Below are 19,192 nucleotides of genomic sequence, written 5' to 3' on the forward strand. Positions count from 1 at the left end.
AATTTTACTCTCAGCTTGTTGCCAAAAATATTGATTGAACAAAGGAGTTTCAGATCTTCAGAAGACAACAGTACAAAAAGACTCCAAGTATGTAGGTTGCTGAAACCTGAGATCGAATCATTGCTCTTCACATTTTCTGTCTAACGCTCTACCAGATGAGCTATTTTATCTTCTGTAAATTGCCTGAACGGACTTAATTGATGAAAAGTGTTATCTTAATTGCAGTGATTTTTATTTATTTCAATTTTCGACGAAACTTTTTGAATTGTACTTAGTGGAAACAGGAGGTCATACCGAGGGGGAAACCACTAAGAAAATTTTGTACACCAGATTTCAGATTTCAAATGACTTCAATTGAATTATCATAGACTTCATTTGACTTCAATTGAATTATCATAGACTTCATTTGACTTCAAAGACTTCACTAACTGTAGTTGATTTCATATGACTTCAAGTGACTTCAATACAATTTATAAAGACTTCCAAGTGACTTCAGTATAATTTATAAAGACTTCAAGTGACTTCAATATAATTTTTAAAGACTTCAAGTGACTTCAATATAATTTATAGATTTCAAGTGACTTCAATATAATTTATAGATTTCAAGTGACTTCAATATAATTTATAGATTTCAAGTGACTTCAACATAATTTATGAAGACTTCCTAGTGACTTCAATATAATTTATAAAGACTTCAAGTGACTTCAATATAATTTATAAAGACTTCAAGTGACTTCAATATAATTTATAGACTTCAAGTGACTTCAATATAATTTATAGACTTCAAGTGACTTCAATATAATTTATAAAGACTTCAAGTGACTTCAATATAATTTATAGACTTCAAGTGACTTCAATATAATTTATAGACTTCAAGTGACTTCAATATAATTTATAGACTTGAAGGGGCAATATAATGCCAATTTCTATTTTTCTCGAAACTTCGTCAAACTGCGACACTGTAATCGTGTTTTACTAATGCCGACTAAATTTATAAATTGAGTCGGCATTGGTTTTACTGAGGATTGACAACAACAAAGAGTGATCAGATGGAGCTTAAACTTTTTGCAACATTTTTATTATAACTTAAAATATTTACAGAAATATTTGGCTCAGAACTTTTTTTAAGTTTTATTACGCGTTTTCCTTCTTCCTTCCTTTGTACTAATTATATTTCTAATGGCTAAGATAACGTCTTTGCTCACGCACAAATGGCCATTTGTAAATTTGGGACTTTGAATAGTAAACAAATAATGTTCAATGCTGTAAAAGCCATGTGCAAACATATCCACTGATACTAATTGCCCATGATTATTGAAGTCATACCAATTGCACAGTATTCCTAGGCCTTTAGCATTTTTTCTGGGGGCTTTAACCGGCGCGAAAGTTTGAGAAAATTCTCTACTTTTCACATTACCGCTGAGATAAGAAAATTCTAAGATTAAGCCAATTAAACAACCTGAACCACTGTCTTTTCGGCACACAACCCATTCGCCTATGTTAACAACGTCTTTGCGAATAGGCTTCGTATATCCAGCTTGCATAGCGAGTGAAGAGCCTTCGTTAGAGTGGTTCCAGTTGGTTTCTTGCGACACACGTTGAAGACGATCGCTACTCAGGTGATTTTCGGTAGCTCGTAGCAACCAACAAAGAGATGTCTTCCTGACAATTACCACTTTTCCGGTTTTAGTTCTTAGTGGAACAAAACGACTGTCTTTTGTGAGACAGTTTACATCAATTTCGCTGGAGTAGTCCTTTAAATCAGACCCACCAGAATTTAATATAAGACATAAATCTTGTCCTATGTGCGAAGCTCCTTCCAACGCTTCCAATGTACAATTATATTTGTCAGTCTGAATGGTGCTTATCTCGCTGTCACTGCTGGAATCATCATCATCATTATGATTCGAAACGTTTCCGTTGATGTTTTGGTTTTCTATGAAAAACACTGGTTTTAGCATACAAAATGGTGTTTTTCTACGGTGAACCATCCCAAATTTAGCTGCACCTGCCACGGCTGTTGACTGGGCTCTGAGGACGAATTGGTTTATTTCAGTGTAGCTTGGTAAAGCTGTTTGTTTAACTAAAGAGGCATTTGCTGTGTTACGAGGAAATTTGAAATTATTTTCACTGCATTTGCTTATTATGTCTGATTGCATCTCAATTCTTTTCACTCTATGCAAAATGTCTAGCAAACTAAAAGAAGACCGGCAACAACCGGTAGACACTTGGGGCCTGTAATGTTAAAAATTATTTTCTCCGTTTTGACCATTTCTTGCTATGATATGAAAATTGGATGGTAAATGGATGTGTTTCACGAAAAAGTAACACTAAATAGTCAGTATTCTGGGAATGGAGGGGCGACAAAAATTTCCTCCGTAATGTTAAGTATAGGCGGAATTATCGACTTTAGCCACGGATACGACAGCCTTCCCCCACACCGAAACACTCGGAGTTTCGAATTTCTTATACAGAATAGATGTAAGAAAATTGTGGGAAAGGTATATCTTGTAACTGCAAAGGGTACAGCGTCCACGACGAAATAAAATCACTGGAATTTTGGTCTAAAACACTCGGAAAATAGTCCAATCGCCTGTAGAAGTGTTCGACTTCTCGTACATTGCTGCATTGCGGTTGAAGTGACATTCAGGGGCTTTGCACAGACTATTTAATTGACTCATATAGTCTTTGGTTTTGTAAAACGTAACCTTAAACATAGAGAAATAATACCAAAAACGGATACTGGAGTAGAATTTTTTATTTCAAATCAAATAGTTTACGTTTCTACATTGTTCAACAGTTTAGCATTTGTCGGGAAGCCCTTCCAGCTCAGGGGCATCTACACAAACGACACGCAATTTTGACGGGTACCAACTGCCTCGATCGACATGGCGGCGATAACCGAGATACCAGATTACGCTATCAACATGAGCACAAGCGCCTATCGTCAAACATCCACCTTTGCACGTACAGTACCAACCTAGAATGGCATGAATACCATTACCGTTGGGTACATATCGAATGAGGGCTTGATGAACAACTGAGCTGGAAAACTGACTAGGCAAACTTTATCGGAGACGCCCATTCGTAGTTTCATCAAGAATACTGCTAGAGCTGTCTTTGAAGAACAGCATCTGATTGTACCAATAAGTTCCTCAATAGTAGAATGAACCTCTAGGAAGTCTGTCATGGATAATGAAGTTAACACTTTGCAGTCTTCATCACTTCGTATGACGTTGTCAAAGCTCCTCGTCTTTAAGTCCTTAACACACTGTCTAAGGCCCGTAAACAGGTGGTTGATGTCCCTGGATGTCTTGAGACTTGATCTACTGGTGCAGTGAATACTATTAATTATTTCAATGGGCAACTCCCCGTCAACAAGATGCGTGGAGCACATGCGGTTGTCCTGGTGAATAAAGATTGCCCTTTCCACAAATATATTTAACCGATCTCCGGCTTTTATACTGGTGCGTGTACTGGCGCCGCAAATGAAGCAAGTCTTTGAATGTGGCCTGATAAAACTTTGGTTTATGGTAATGGTGTATGACTACGTGTTACTTGCGAAACCGGCTGTTCTTGTGACATCGTTGGTCCTGCTTCTTCAAAACCCGCCTGCCTTCGTACTTGTGATGTTGGTTGGATTGGTACTAGTAAAGGTGATACGTCTGGTACTTGCGACGTGAATGGTTCTGGTACTTGTGAAGCGAATGGTTCTGGTGCTTGTGAAGCGAATGGTTCTGGTACTTGTAAAGCGGATGGTTCTGGTACTTGTGACGCGGATGGTTTTGGTACTCGTGACGCGGATGGTTTTGGTACTCGTGACGCGGATGGTTTTGGTACTCGTGACGCGGATGGTTTTGGTACTCGTGACGCGGATGGTTTTGGTACTCGTGACGCGGATGGTTTTAGTACTCGTGACGCGGATAGTTTTGGTACTCGTGACGCGGATGGTGCTGGTACTCGGGACGTGGATGGTTCTGGTACCTGGTTTACGGGTTTTGTTGGTGTAGGCGAGGGCGATGATGTCCAAGAGCCATGACCGCTACTGAAGGACGATTTGGAAGCATTTATGAACGTTTGAAACTTTCCCGATAATCCGGCGCATTTGAAACAAATCTTTGTCGTTGTGCCGTTAATTGCAAATGGTAATTAGTCCTAAGTGAAACGGAGAAAACGCGCGAAACTAGCTACAGCGCGAGTACCTATACGTGTACTTGTAGTATTGTTAACCTTCCGATTACACGCGTAGCATTTGTTTGGACCATCTCCACATTCGAATAGACATACGTTTTGTGATAAAGGAAGCTCGTAATACCATTCGTACAAGCTATAATCTAAAAAACATAAAGGTCATCTAGAAACGTAAACGACTGCACTTTTTATACATCGTTTTTAGATTTAATCTAAAAGCGATGTTTATGTTTTCGACAATAAATCGTAAGGTCATTGATAAAACAGGGAATAAAGCATGTTTTTTTATTCTTGTTGAACAAATTTAAAGTCTACTTTGTTAGTGCTCACCAATCTAACCAATAAACCCCACCCAATCACATTCCCCTTGATAGATTTATATACATGGCTAAGTATTTAGATTTTAGCTTGTACGAATGATCTTACGAGCTTCCTTCATCACAAAACGTATGTCTATGCTCAGAACAAATGCTACGCGTGTAACCGGAAGGTTAACAATACCATAACTAGACGTATAGTTACTCGCGCTGTAGCTAGTTTTGCGCGTTTTCTCCGTTTCACTAAGGACTTATTACCATTTGCAATTAACGGCACAACGACAAAGATTTGTTTCAAATGCACCGGATTATCGCGATAGTTTCAAACGTTCTTAAATGCTTCCAAATCGTCCTTCAGTAGCGGTCAAGTCTCTTGGACATCATCGCCCTCGCCTACACCAACAAAACCCGTAAACCAGGTACCAGAACCATCCACGTCACGAGTACCAGAACCATCCACGTCACGAGTACCAGCACCATCCGCGTCACAAGTACCAGAACCATCCGCTTCACAAGTACCAGAACCATCCGCTTCACAAGTACCAGAACCATTCGCTTCATAAGTACCAGAACCATCCACGTCACAATTACCAGAATCATTCGCTTCACATGTACCAGAACCATCCACGTCACGAGTGCCAGAACCATCCACGTCACGAGTGCCAGCACCATCCGCGTCACGAGTACCAGCACCATCCGCGTCACGAGTACTAGAACCATCCGCTTCACAAGTACCAGAACCATCCACGTCACAAGTACCGGAATTATTCGATTCACAAGTACCAGAACCATCCGCTTCACAAGTATCAGAACCATCCGCGTCACGAGTACCAAAACCATCCGCGTCACGAGTACCAGAACCATCCGCTTTACAAGTACCAGAACCATCCGCTTTACAAGTACCAGAACCATTCGCTTCACAAGTACTAGAACCATTCGCTTCACAAGCACCAGAACCATTCGCTTCACAAGCACCAGAACCATTCGCTTCACAAGCACCAGAACCATTCGCTTCACAAGCACCAGAACCATTCGCTTCACAAGCACCAGAACCATTCGCTTCACAAGCACAAGAACCATTCGCTTCACAAGCACAAGAACCATTCGCTTCACAAGCACAAGAACCATTCGCTTCACAAGTACCAGAAGCATTCACGTCGCAAGTACCAGACGTATCACCTTTACTAGTAATAATCCAACCAACATCACAAGTACGAAGGCAGGCGGGTTTTGAAGAAGCAGTACCAACGATGTCACAAGAACAGCCGGTTTCGCAAGTAACACGTAGTCATACACCATTACCATATACCAAAGTTTTATCAGGCCACATTCAAAGACTTGCTTCATTTGCGGCGCCAGTACACGCACCAGTATAAAAGCCGGAGATCGGTTAAATATATTTGTGGAAAGGGCAATCTTTATTCACCAGGACAACCGCATGTGCTCCACGCACCTTGTTGACGGGGAGTTGCCCATTGAAATAATTAATAGTATTCACTGCACCAGTAGATCAAGTGTCATGACATCCAGGGACATCAACCACCTGTTTACGGGCCTTAGACAGTGTGTTAAGGACTTAAAGACGAGGAGCTTTGACAACGTCATACGAAGTGATGAAGACTGCAAAGTGTTAACTTCATTATCCATGACAGACTTCCTAGAGGTTCATTCTACTATTGAGTAACTTATTGGTACAATCAGATGCTGTTCTTCAAAGACAGCTCTAGCAGTATTCTTGATGAAACTACGAATGGGCGTCTCCAATAAAGTTTGCCTAGTCAGTTTTCCAGCTCAGTTGTTCATCAAGCCCTCATTCGATATGTACCCAACGGTAATGGTATTCATGCCATTCTAGGTTGGTACTGTACGTGCAAAGGTGGATGTTTGACGATAGGCGCTTGTGCTCATGTTAATAGCGTAATCTGGTATCTCGGTTATCGCCGCCATGTCGATCGAGGCAGTTGGTACCAGTCAAAATTGCGTGTCGTTTGTGTAGATGCCCCTGAGCTGGAAGGGCTTCCCGACAAATGCTAAACTGTTGAACAATGTAGAAACGTAAACTATTTGATTTGAAATAAAAAATTCTACTCCAGTATCCGTTTTTGGTATTATTTCTCTATGTTTAAGGTTACGTTTTACAAAACCAAAGACTATATGAGTCAATTAAATAGTCTGTGCAAAGCCCCTGAATGTCACTTCAACCGCAATGCAGCAATGTACGAGAAGTCGAACACTTCTACAGGCGATTGGACTATTTTCCGAGTGTTTTAGACCAAAATTCCAGTGATTTTATTTCGTCGTGGACGCTGTACCCTTTGCAGTTACAAGATATACCTTTCCCACAATTTTCTTACATCTATTCTGTATAAGAAATTCGAAACTCCGAGTTTTTCGGTGTGGGGGAAGGCTGTCGTATCCGTGGCTAAAGTCGATAATTCCGCCTATACTTAACATTACGGAGGAAATTTTTGTCGCCCCTCCATTCCCAGAATACTGACTATTTAGTGTTACTTTTTCGTGAAACACATCCCTTTACCATCCAATTTTCATATCATAGCAAGAAATGGTCAAAACGGAGACAATAATTTTTAACATTACAGGCCCCAAGTGTCTACCGGTTGTTGCCGGTCTTCTTTACCACAGTCGAGAATGTGCTCGACATTGAGCGCATTGCCCTGAAAAAACTTTCGCACGTTTGACTGCTAAATAGCCAAGGTAAGAAACAGTCCACATTTTTGGAATCTCTAAATTTTTCTATTAATATCAGTAAAGCATGAGCGTTGAGTTCCAAACATATATAAAGATTTTCAGTAATAAAGTTGTCTTTTAGCTTGTATTCATCGTGTTCTATAATCCATGACCTCCAGATACGTACAAAGAAAACTACATACCAGATGTCATAGATTCTTTCCGATGGTGACATTTCTTTCTTCAAAAATGGGTCTAAGGATTTTTTCATTAGCAAAAGGTATTGCGTGGTCCCTTCACTTCCTGGCACATTTTTCAGAAGATCAATGACCCTTTGTGAGCACATTTTTTCCACTGCTCGGTAATTCATTTTGTCCTTTGGTTCAAGATCACTCTTGGAAAGGAAATGTTGGTCTTTCGGTAACTTATTTAATAGAACATTAAGGTGTGTTAACGACACGATTTTACTTCCGCATGGCAAAACAGATGATTTTTTCAGCAACCTTGTCCTAAATTTTGTTCCGATGTGAACTGTATCTTGAACGCAGGCAAAACGAACATTAATGTCCATATAAAACCATTCTCTTCCTTTGTCCTCAGTCTTCTGGGCAAGCTTAGTTGTAAATCGCATGGCTTTAATTAGTCGACTATCTCCGTCTGATGACACTCCAAGCACTTCTATCCCATGTTCATGGGCGCTCTCAATGATAGTTTGCCATCTTGATATAACATCCGCGGCTTTGAACTTGTTATCAGTACCATAGACGCATAAGCAGAACGAGGGTGCCTTAGGTTCAATAGGCTGAGCCATAATTACATAAGCTAGGGACGCAGGGGCATGATTTACAACGTGGCTTTCAATCTGGCTTGCCGATTCAGCCGGATAAGAGAGCAAATATGGAAGACCAGTCTCATTATTTATAGATGGAACTAATCCGACAAGTTGGTTAGTTTTAACGTCGTATTCGATTCTTCCCGTTATTCGTGTAGCGTTTTCGCTTAGCCAAATTTTTGGTGCGAGGTTTTTCTCATCCAAAAAAGCTTTAAGCTCCATCATTCGTAGCTTTCCTTCCACAATATTCGGTCTTTTATCGCTGATACACCTTTGTACTGTGGTTAGTGACGGTAAATTTAGGTTCTTCTGCATTGTTTCATAAGCTAGCCGACCACCGATCAAAAAGAGGTAAGTACAAAAGAGTTTCATCGCTCCATCGTAACGTCGTCCTCCATTTTTTCTTTTGCAATTGGATTTGGCGGTTGTCATTAAAGTTGAAAGAAAGGTACTTAGATTTACGCTTTCAAGTGTCGTATCTGTTGTAGTCTCGTGATGAGTTTCTATGTATTTAGTGAAGCCTTGCTTCAGTTCAGGGTTTTGTTCAATTAAATTTTCAACATTATTAACAACTTTTGTGTAATTAGTAATTAAAGGTTGACTATGGCACAAATAGTCTAATTTGCGTTTTATTCGCGCCGACCGACTATACTTTGGCTGCTTCCACTTCCTGTTCGGGATCTTTGACGGTTCAGGAATGACATGGCTGATCCCTAGGCCACGCCATCGTTTACTTCCCCCGAATTGGGGTTATTTTGTTTTGTCTCTTCTTCCCTTTGATCATCTTTTAACTGTAAAGGACAGTTGGCCTTCCTTTTCAATGAGGAAGAAGGTATGGTATTGACATCTATTATGGGAGTTTCCGAGTCTGAGGTATTTTCATTGTTTTCAGCTGCTGATGACCCATCAGGTTTGCTATTTCTTACGAGAAAATGTTCTAAAATATTGCTAGTTTTCTGGAATTTGTCTTTTGTTTTGGAATCCTTTGAGGTGAAATGAGTTTTGATGTGTCTTGGATAATTTGATATAATCAGAAGTAAATAGGGGGAAGTAGGTTTCTCTATGGTTAACTAGTGTAAGTCGTCCATTTACCCTTAAAAACAAGTTGAGTAGTCAAAAATTTGAATTCGTCCAATCAGCGAGAGTCTGAGATTTTACCTCGTTTTTTGTCAACGCGCCACCGTTCGGATATAAAGCGAATTATAAAAGTTCAACCGGGGTTGGGAAACTGTATTAATATCGTTGTCGTCTGCTTCGTCCGTCGCTATCTGCGTACTTAAGGTTAACGATGGATCAATATGTTCAATGTAATTTAACTTATCGAGAAACCAGTGAGAAGAAAACTCAAGCAAATTTTAAATTTAAAACCAACAGTAAACATAAAGGTATTCAAGTTAATATTTCCTCAACTGTAAACAAGACAAGCGAAGAGTTAAGCCTTTGCGAGCCTATCTCTAAGCTAAGCGTGGAGGAAGAAAAGAAAGTGGAAACTCTAAATTCAAATAGAAAAAGGAAAAACAATGACAGTGAACAATGTGAGCGTAACCCAAAATATAAAAATGCACTAACTATTGGATGCATCGGAGCGTTACAAGAAATTAATCAGAAGAATAATAGTGTTGATAAATCATTTGATGAGCCACAGTCAGACCTTTTAAGAACTTTCTCAAACATTAGCGGTACCACTTTAAACAATCCGTTAGAATCAGTATCCGTGCTAAGTCCTGCAAAACTTTACTCTTCCAATAACCCTAAAATATCTGACCCTATTCGGAGTGTTCTTCCTCTTATTGAAGAAAGAAAAGGTAATCAAAGTTTTAATTTTCATTTCATCAACCATATATGGGTATTGCAATCTATGATTTTCACAGATCTCGAGTTTGTTTTTATACGAAACTCTCTTGGCTCATGTTATTGTTTGGAAGTTTTCCGAAAAGACTCGCTGCAAGATATTGGTGGTGTCTATGAAGTTCCAGTTATAATAAAGTTTTCATCGAAAGGAATTGTTTCTGTCAATTTGCTTTTCAAGCCTGTTATACACGAGACATATTGGGATGCTGAAATAATGGATGTGGATCCAGTGCCTGTTTTTAGGGCTCTCAATTATCTTAAGGAAACTAACATGTTTTGTTCAGGAATTAAAAAGGTATGTCTTCCCCAATGGATACTTATTGCACAGTGCAAAAAATTAACAACTGGTTTCATATATTATAGGATCTTCCAATTGCAAAACCTAAGAGTTTAGAAATAATTCACCATCCTTGTGAAAGGTGGCAGTCAAAGCACTGTCCAGTCTTATTCAGGAAAACTAAAGTACAATCTTCAGTTGCATCGGCAGAAAAAGGATCAATGTGTCCTAAGTGCTCTGCTTTAGAAAAGTAAATACTGTTAGCTAACACAGGCTAAGGGCATTAATAAACTCAAGTATGTTGTCGTTAAATCCATTGCATTTTCACTTTTTACAGGTACCTTACACGTAGACGGAAAACGATTCCTGCAACCCCAAGAACCAAGCTTAGAAGAAGATGTATCAGTTCGAAATTTCCCATCCAAGATTTAACACCCAAAAGCCGAAATATCCGAATTAAGAACTTACGTAATGAAAGATACCGACAAAAGAAAAGATTAAGAAAATTGGAGAAAGACATCAAGGAAAATTCAGTAACTCTTAACACAGAGCAAAGTTATGAATTAGCACAAGTGCTAAGTGACATAAATGTAAACCACAAGAATGACGTAAAAAGAATCATTTTAGAGGTCAAGAAACAAAACCCTCTTCTAGCCAAAGCATTTAAGATATCTTGGGACACGGATAGTGAAAACACCAGACTAGGGTAAATTTTGAAAGACCAGGGGAAAAATTTAGGCACAAGCACAGGAAATAGATGGAGCGCTTTAACATATCGTCTTGCCCTAACACTATATTCACGATCACCGGCTTCGTATAGAGCTTTGAAGTCTCTCAGAATATTAAATTTGCCAAGCGTTCACACTATTAAAAGAAAGGTACAGAAATTTAAATGTGGTGCTGGAATAGATGTAGAACACCTCCAGAAAGAAAGTATGAAATTTAAGAGCAAGTTTGAACAATATGACGAGATAAAGAAACCACCACAAGACGGTTTCTTAGTTTTAGATGAAGTTAAAGTTATTGGCAAAATGGTATGGAATGCCAATACCAATGAATTCATAGGATTAGCTATGGATAAGAATGAAATCCCATCACTTCAAACTTTTTACAAATCAAAGTCTCTGAATGAATGCCTGGCAGCCCAATATGTTTTACAATACATTTGGCGCTGCACTGGAGATAAATTTGACGTCATTGGTCCTTTTTTTCCTAGTGCTTTTCCCTTTTCCCACGAACAATTAACTGTATTAACCCAGAAGTGCATATTCGCTTTTCAATCGGTTGGTTTTTTAATTTCGGCTATCATTTGTGATGGAGCTAGTTCCAACTTGAAAATGATTAAATCTACGCACGGGGTGACGGGTCAATATTCTTTCGCGACTGAAGATAATGGAAGTTACAACTTCGAAGTTCAACCAAGATTTAAAAACCCCCTTTTACCGGATAGATGGATTTACTGGATAATTTGCCCAAGCCACCAATTAAAAAATTTAATTAATGGATTAAGTCATTCTAAGGAAGATGGAACTAGATCGTTTGAAAAGGGGGGAGTTTCGTTTGGTTGGAAGCAGGTCCAAGATGTTGAAGCCAGGGAAGATATAAGAAAAGATAATCTTGAACTTTCTCAAGTTAAAGGTTTGCGCCACTCTTACATTGAGCGGGATGCATGGAAAAAATTAAACGTGACTCCGGCAAAAATACTTCAACAAAAACCATTTATAAACGAACTTTTTAATTATGCCAATCCAAACTCTCATTTCTTACCTAATAATGATGAAGCTAAAAGAAATGAAAACAATACACCTGATTTTCCATGTGATAAAGAAACTACAATAGTTGAATCACCCCATGATAGCAAGGAAGTCATGGCTTGCTATGACTTTCTTTCGGCATGTCATAATTTATTTGAAGCTGGTTTTCTTTCCCACAAAAAGGTGTTTTCTCTTGACTCCGAACCAGTTAGAAATATTTTGAAAGGTTACAAATACTTTGAAAGCTGGGCGATAGAGACTATTAAGAGTGGGAAACTGTTGTCAGGAAAAGAAGGAAAGTGTTTTTTAGCATGGCAAACATGGGATCTTTTGCGTGTTATGGTTTTTGGATTTCTTGGCTTTGTCAAAGACTTTCATGAAAGATATAAAACCTTTTATATGTATCCTGTAAAAGTTAATGGCAGTATTTTAGAATCGTTTTTTAGCCAATTACGTTTTATAACGGCTGGAAAACTTACAAGCATTAATTACAAAACCGCGCGAAGATCGCTTCTTATTAGTGCTGATATGAAAAGTCCCGCAAAAACTGTCAAAACTGGTGAGAATATTTATAGGAATGTTGAGTTAGACGTATCGTCAATATTGGATTGTACTAACGTGGGTCAAGAGACTGTTTAATAAAACGAGAGAAAACAAAATCTTTCAACATAAACATTACAATAATTTGCATTGGCTTTGAAATGTATTATAGGAACTTATTTCTTAGTTTTAGCTTGGCTTTAGGAACTAATGTTTAATAAACAAAATCATTATTAAATTTATTTTCCTAATTCTTCCTGTAGTTGAAGTATTTTCACAAATTTGGTCGTCCTTTAAGGGATATGTTTTATCACAAATCTTTTTACAGGTTGGTTTTGAAAGACATTTTTTTTCTTTGGGGGCTGTTTTGACTATTTTCGCCAGATCCTCCAGATTATCGTTATCAAAAACGTTTCGTTTCTTTGACTTTGAAAGACTTTTTTTTTCTTTTGCGACTGCTTTGACTAGATCCTTCTGACTATCGTTTTCAAAAACGTTTAGTTTCTTTAATACTGAATTTGAAAGACGTTTTTGTTCTTTTGCATCTTTTTTGACTGAACTTGTGACTATTTTGATTTGGTCCTCGTCATTTTCGTTTTCAAAAAGGTTTGGTTTCTTTAATATTAATTTTGATGTGACTTTTTCAACTGGGTCATCATCATTTTGAAAAAGTTTTCGTTTTTTTAAGGTTTGTTTTAAAACAGATTTTTCTTCTTTTGAGGCTGTTTTGACTGAGATAGTTTGTTTCGAGTTTATTTTTGTTTGAATTGGATCAGAAGTTTTCCTTTTATTTGCACTTTTTGTCTTTGATTTTTCTACCTTCTTTGACCCCGATGAAATGCTGTACAGCTGGTCTCTCAACAGTTGGCCTCCTTGACCACGGTCTTTGTTTTTCCTGTTTTTTTATCACATTTAGCTAAGATTATATCGTTTAAAAGTGCATGGCCCATCTTCCTTAAGTGTACATTTCTAAATTCTTCCAGAACCTCTTGTGGGAAGCAACATTTCTCAAAATCTTTTATTGATGACACAGCTGAATAAAACATTTCTTTCAAAGTTTCATTACATTTAAGAAGATTCATTGTGTTTTCTAAAACAGAACATAAATTATTAGTAAAAAGCTATGACTATCAGTTTCTAACAAACTTACTTATGACATTCCTCTCATCCATTTTGCTAATACTTCTGTAATGGACAGCAATGATATTAGCTACTTCATTTGCATACTGAACAAGTGATTCATGCAAGAAATACATGCCACCATTGTCTCTGTTATGCATTGCTTTTGGTATTGTATTGGCAGATTTAATGGGGTCACAAAGTAGCTGAGAAATATTTAAAAGATGTGAGGCTTTATTGACTTGGGAGAAAGAGAGGTTTGAATTGTTCATTCGCGCCTTATTAACTTTAATAATCTCCCCAAGGGTTCCTCCCCCTAATCTGTAAGCTGCGTATAGAATGTCTGTTTCTTTGTGCCTCAAAGATACATTTTCAATATTTGCACCAGCGCTTGCATTGCCTTCTGATCCAGATAAGAGCTCAGATTGTGCATTTGTTTGTTGTTGGTTATAGCAATCAAGAATTGCATGCCCCATCCAATTCAAAATGATCACTATGTCCTCAATGACTCCGTCAGATTTAGAATTAAAATTTTTCCGCACAATTTCTATAATTTCCGCCTGACTTGATTGGCTCTGATCTTCACTTTTGTCAAACCCAAAGGCTAAAGATATCACATCAGTCCTCCACTGTTGCCAAGAATTTAATAACAATCCATAGTCTTCATTAACTGTGTTAACTTCTTTCATCTTCATTAACTCAAAAAACATTATCTGCGATACTTTTTCTAGTTCACCTGTTGTTCTTAATTTGGAAAACAACTCAAAACGATTTTTGTAAACGGAAATCACTTTGAATTCCTCCTTAGAATGTTTTAATATATCGTTTAGGTCCATTTCAACTTCTAAAATTTAATTTAATCATAATGAATATTATACTTTAATAATTAGACTATTATTAAGTTTAAAATATATAAATAAAATACATACTGAACAACGTTTTGGGTCAGAGATCAGAGAACCAACATAAACAAGAGCAGACGGACTTTAGAAAATAGTTCAGTCTGTCACGTGATCTATGTGTTCCTCCGCGGTTTCCCGCCAAAAAGTGTGGTTAATGCGTGGCGCGAAAAATCACGTAAAGTGACGCCTCAAAAAATACATAGAGAAACCTACTTCCCCCTATTTACTTCTGATATAATCCATCGCGTGCTTCCGCTGTTTTTATTTACAGATGTTGAAATTTTAACGCTCGCGTCGCAAACTGGGCATATCACACTTCCGACTAGATTTTTAGGCGAAAGCTCAATTATTGTTAAATCAATTTTCGAAAAACGTTGGAAATTTTCATTGTCTGTTAGGAACTGAGTTTTCACTCTATTGACAAGCAAGTTTCGAAGTTTCAATTCTTCTTTTTTAGAGTCAAATTTTGAGGTTTCGGCATTTGAATCCGATGGTACAATTTCGCCTAAACATTTTCCATCTTGATGTGACTTTTGAGAAGGATTTTTGATGTTTTTCTGATTAGACAATTGGGACTTATGACCTAGTAGGTCGAACTTCATAAAATAATTGTCTTCCTTTCCCTCGACATACTTTTGTATGCCTTGCAAAAGATTTTTATGGCCGGGCAGGATTCTGAACTTTTGAGTCATCTTTGAATACATTCCGTAATGATGTTCAAGGTTTGCATTTGGATCCAAATAATCTTTCATTTCATCCCTCGCGAAGGCTTCCATTTCACTTATGTTTTGAGAAGTCATGGTTTTAATAGAATACGGATTGTCAACCCCATCATTTTCATCAAATTTTTTAAATAAATAGGGATTTCAACCCCCATGTCACTTCTTAAAATGTTCCAAAACCTATTATCAAGAATAGGTTCAGCCTGAAAGAAATAGAATAATTTAGACCAACAGAACCGCAGGAATCGAGGTATAGGTAGGTTACAATAGAGTGAGATTTAAAAATTTATATTTTTCAATGGAGAAGAGATTAATAAATATTTTGGCGAGGGTTTCTTTTCTCGGACAATATAGTTTCAAGGTATGACTCAGAAAATTACAAACTCTATGAAGGGAGGGTGGAAAGAAAAATCCATTTTTTCTATAAATTTTTGTACTAGCTATAAAATCTATCATTACATAGAACATCCATGAAGTATCCGAATTTTTTTTAAATGTAAAGAAATTGAGATTTCATTACTAAATTAGAAATTGCACCGTAGACTAATCGTGTAACACCCTGATTTCTAGTTGACTAAGATTCTGTGTCTTAGTCTATGTCGAGCAAAAAACGTGCAAAACAATGTATCCGTCCGATTCCTTGCCAAATTCGGTTTCGCACAAGATTCCCGTGGTCATTGGATACCATCATTTACAACAACTCCATTATTCAAGTACTGCAGTGATTGCCTTGAATCGATTCTCACAACTTAATTGTAAACCTGACTCCCTGACTGTCCAACCCTTCGGATAAACGTTGTGCGCGGCATAATATCGTGGATGTAGGTTCGAAAATTACGGTAATTTTGTAAAGTGATAAATAAGGTAATTTACCAAAACTCAAAAATTAGTTTTATTGGTCGTTTATCAGCTAAATAACGCTAAATAATGAAAAATACCACTTAGACCGCGACTTGAACTTAGCTATAATACTTTTTATAGCATTTCCTTTTCCCACGCTTGTATGACTTACTCAAGTACGCATGCGCGGGTAGAGGAAAATTTTCCAGTGAAGCACGATTTAAAACATGGAGCTTTTAAACCATTTTCTAAGCGAAAGAAAAAGAATTCGGTGGTAAATTACAACAGTAATTACCGTTTTCGTAATTTACCAGAGAATATCGTAAATTACAGAACTTTACCCTGGTAAATTACAACAGTAATTACCATTTTCGTAATTTACCAAAGAATATCGTAAATTACAGTTACCCTGGTAAATTACCCTCGAAATTACCATAGTAATTTACTGATTTAGAACCCTATGTGAGTACCACTGAAATTTGTTTGCGAGATTGCTCGTAGGTGAAGCGTTTAAACGAGTAAATTGTTCTGTTTTTAAAATCATTCAGAGATATTTCTTGGATGTTTTACAAATAACCAGTAGATGGATCGACCAAAAATCACTTGGTTTTACTTTTCACTCTACCTTCAATGAATGTGTTTATTTATGACAATGATGTTTTAAAACTTACTTTTATCTCTTCTTCGTCATCGGTTACTTTGTTAGCCATTAGTTATGAAAAAACTCGGATGTTTCCCGAAAAAAATTCCAATAAAATAAATAATAACTAAAGGCGCAGAGCAACCGAAAGCAAGTATGGATAGCGAATAATATGGCGCTGACGTCGGGTGCGAGAATGTCCCTCTTAGCGGATCACGTGACGTCTGGTTGCTGGCAGAAGCGTGTGAGAAAGAGATCGGTCTGCGCCGTTATAATACCTTCCCCCTCTATTTCCTTGGCTATACTTTCTATACGTGTGACTCAAAACCCGAATTGAAAATAGTTGTTGAAGAAGAAATTTCTCAGAGATTTCAATAATAATAAATAAATAAAAAATAAAAAAAAACCTGCAAACCTTTTTCGAATTCTTTGACTAACTTGATAAGCTCTTTTGCTTGACCGCAAATTTTAAAAGTGAAATACGAAAGAATTTCGTAAAGTTAACTTAGCACTGGTATATGTATTGTGTTAATTAGAAGGAATGTTCATTCATTCTTTAAGAAACGAAAGGAGGGAAAAAATAAATTTCATATTCTAGGGACTTCACGAGACTTCAATAGATTTCAAACGAAATTTCAGTAGACTTCCAGACATTTTTAAATGATTTCCTTGGACTTCAAAAGATTTTTCAAGGACTTCATTTGACTGCAAGAGATTTCCAATGGACTTCATTAGACTTCAAGAGATCTCGAAGGGATTACTTATGACTTCGCAGGACTTCAAGAGATTTCCAAGGAACTTCAAGTGACTTCAAGGGATTCTCTAGTGACTTCTTAAGACTTCAAGGGATTCTCTAGTGACTTCCTACGACTTCAAGGGATTCTCTAGTGACTTCCTAAGACTTCAAGGGATTCTCTAGTGACTTCGTAAGACTTCCGAGATTTCATTAAAATATTGAAATTTATAGAGACTTCAAAAATTATTTATGGACTTCAATCGTGATTTCAAAAATTTTGTACACCTGATTTCACAAGTGGTTTCCCCCTCGGGTCATACCAAGAAGGAATATACTATAAGAACGCATTAGTTGCAAGATTACGTTAGTGTCAATGGACAAGAAAACCCCACCCCTTTCATGCCCGTCATTGCTTTGATCCCGTGCGAGTAGATCATACAGACGCGAATGACGTATTTCCACTGGTGAAAAAACCTCTAGCAAAGTAAACTGTAAATGGCGGCTGCCCGCGGTGCTGAAACAGTACGACAGTTGTTTTTAATTGCCATTAACAAGTTAGTTAATGGTGCTGAACCTAACTTGATGGATTTTTAACATGTGTCTCTTCATGAAAATAGTTCGTTCTATAATTATTTCTAAATCCAATCAAGTGTACTATACTTATGATTTCGTGAATTCCAAATCGAAAAGGTAAAAGAGATAGATGGTGGAAAACAAAGAGTAAGATAAAATATTAAGTACCGCCTCCGATTACAATTGTGAAGGAGGTATTGTCGACTATCACGCTATTACACTATTTTATGCCTTCTTCTAGTATACTCCTTCTTGGTCATACCAAGATCTCATTCATCTAAAGAGAGAACGTTCGAGTCAGTCTAATCCGCTTCCATTAAGTCAGAGTTATCTTTTTTCTCTGGGAAGGGCCTAGTTTAAGTCGGTTTAGCCATAGCCCACTCGATCCGCGCTCCCAGACGCTGCGCTGCTCGCGCTATAGCTATAGCAGCTTGCGTCGTTACACGAGTGATTGAATGGGCTATGGTTTAGCGCGCAACCTACTAACCGGAAATTACTGAATAAAATGTTATAATGGACGCGGCCAAGAAGTAGAAAGAAACTCTTGACAACAATGTTAAGTATTAGTATAAGATCCAGATAAATAACATCGGATGGGCCTAATTAAAAATATATTTATTATCAATAGGGGTAGGAACAGATAATAATAACGTGGATTTTTATTAAAATATGGCCTAATAACGTGGATTTTATATTAAAATATGGCCTATTTACCTGAAGTTTCAAACGTAAGCCTTGATTGTTCTGGCACTTTAGGAAAATAATAATGGTCTTTCCTTGTTATAATAATCGAATAACTATTGTCTATATTTCACTATTTACTATTCGTTCTATATTTATATCGACATAACCAGCCCTATCAACTGTTGCTCTAATAAACATTTCTACTAATTCTGGAGTCAGCCTCTCTCACATCTAGATCGAGAACGACAATTTCGATAAATTATGAATGGATACTCCACCAGGCGGTGTTAGTGTATCTATAAAATGGCGGGATTTTTTAGGGAGGGGCTTAGGTAGTACTTGATGGTAGCAAAGATGAAGGTAAACTCGAACGTTCTCTCTTTACGTGAATGAGATCTTGGTCATACCCATTCTTGGAAGGGAACAATAGGCCAGTTTCTCTGGTGATGTCTGGAGTAAAAGAGGGATGGGCAAAACAACGTATTAAAAGCGTCAGTTACAATTTCGTGAAAAGTTTATGTTGCCT

General features: G+C 37.5%; 2 protein-coding genes across 2 annotated transcripts; one reads left to right on the forward strand and one right to left on the reverse strand.

Moving 5' to 3' along the window:
* The first annotated feature begins 9,059 nt into the window (after positions 1 to 9,059).
* On the forward strand, positions 9,060 to 12,686 carry LOC149620732 (uncharacterized). Its single transcript, XM_089855928.1, has 4 exons — positions 9,060 to 9,833; positions 9,900 to 10,174; positions 10,243 to 10,406; positions 10,494 to 12,686. Exons 1-4 carry the CDS (start codon positions 9,317 to 9,319, stop codon positions 10,864 to 10,866), a joined length of 1,329 nt encoding a protein of 442 aa, XP_089712054.1. The 5' UTR covers positions 9,060 to 9,316; the 3' UTR covers positions 10,867 to 12,686.
* Positions 12,687 to 12,795: 109 nt separating this feature from the next.
* Positions 12,796 to 14,531, reverse strand: LOC149620733 (uncharacterized). Its single transcript, XM_089855929.1, has 2 exons — positions 13,601 to 14,531; positions 12,796 to 13,540 (listed from the first exon to the last, which is right to left on the reverse strand). The coding sequence occupies exons 1-2, from the start codon at positions 14,403 to 14,405 to the stop codon at positions 13,308 to 13,310; spliced, it is 1,038 nt and encodes a 345-aa protein (XP_089712055.1). The 5' UTR covers positions 14,406 to 14,531; the 3' UTR covers positions 12,796 to 13,307.
* Between the last annotated feature and the right edge of the window lie 4,661 nt (positions 14,532 to 19,192).

The sequence above is a fragment of the Phalangium opilio genome, unplaced genomic scaffold, assembly GCF_054372755.1.
Source record: "Phalangium opilio isolate 3A_F unplaced genomic scaffold, DU_Popi_V2 ptg000209l_1, whole genome shotgun sequence".
NCBI lineage: Eukaryota > Metazoa > Arthropoda > Arachnida > Opiliones > Phalangiidae > Phalangium > Phalangium opilio.

Excerpts from the sequence above, each read along its gene's own strand:
- LOC149620732 (XM_089855928.1), top strand. The coding sequence starts at position 9,317 with ATGGATCAATATGTTCAATGTAATTTAACTTATCGAGAAACCAGTGAG. Across the intron at positions 9,834-9,899 it reads TCTTATTGAAGAAAGAAAAG|ATCTCGAGTTTGTTTTTATA; the intron begins GTAATCAAAGTT and ends TGATTTTCACAG. Across the intron at positions 10,175-10,242 it reads TTTGTTCAGGAATTAAAAAG|GATCTTCCAATTGCAAAACC; the intron begins GTATGTCTTCCC and ends CATATATTATAG.
- LOC149620733 (XM_089855929.1), bottom strand. The coding sequence starts at position 14,405 with ATGGACCTAAACGATATATTAAAACATTCTAAGGAGGAATTCAAAGTG. Across the intron at positions 13,541-13,600 it reads GGATGAGAGGAATGTCATAA|AAAACACAATGAATCTTCTT; the intron begins GTAAGTTTGTTA and ends GTTCTGTTTTAG.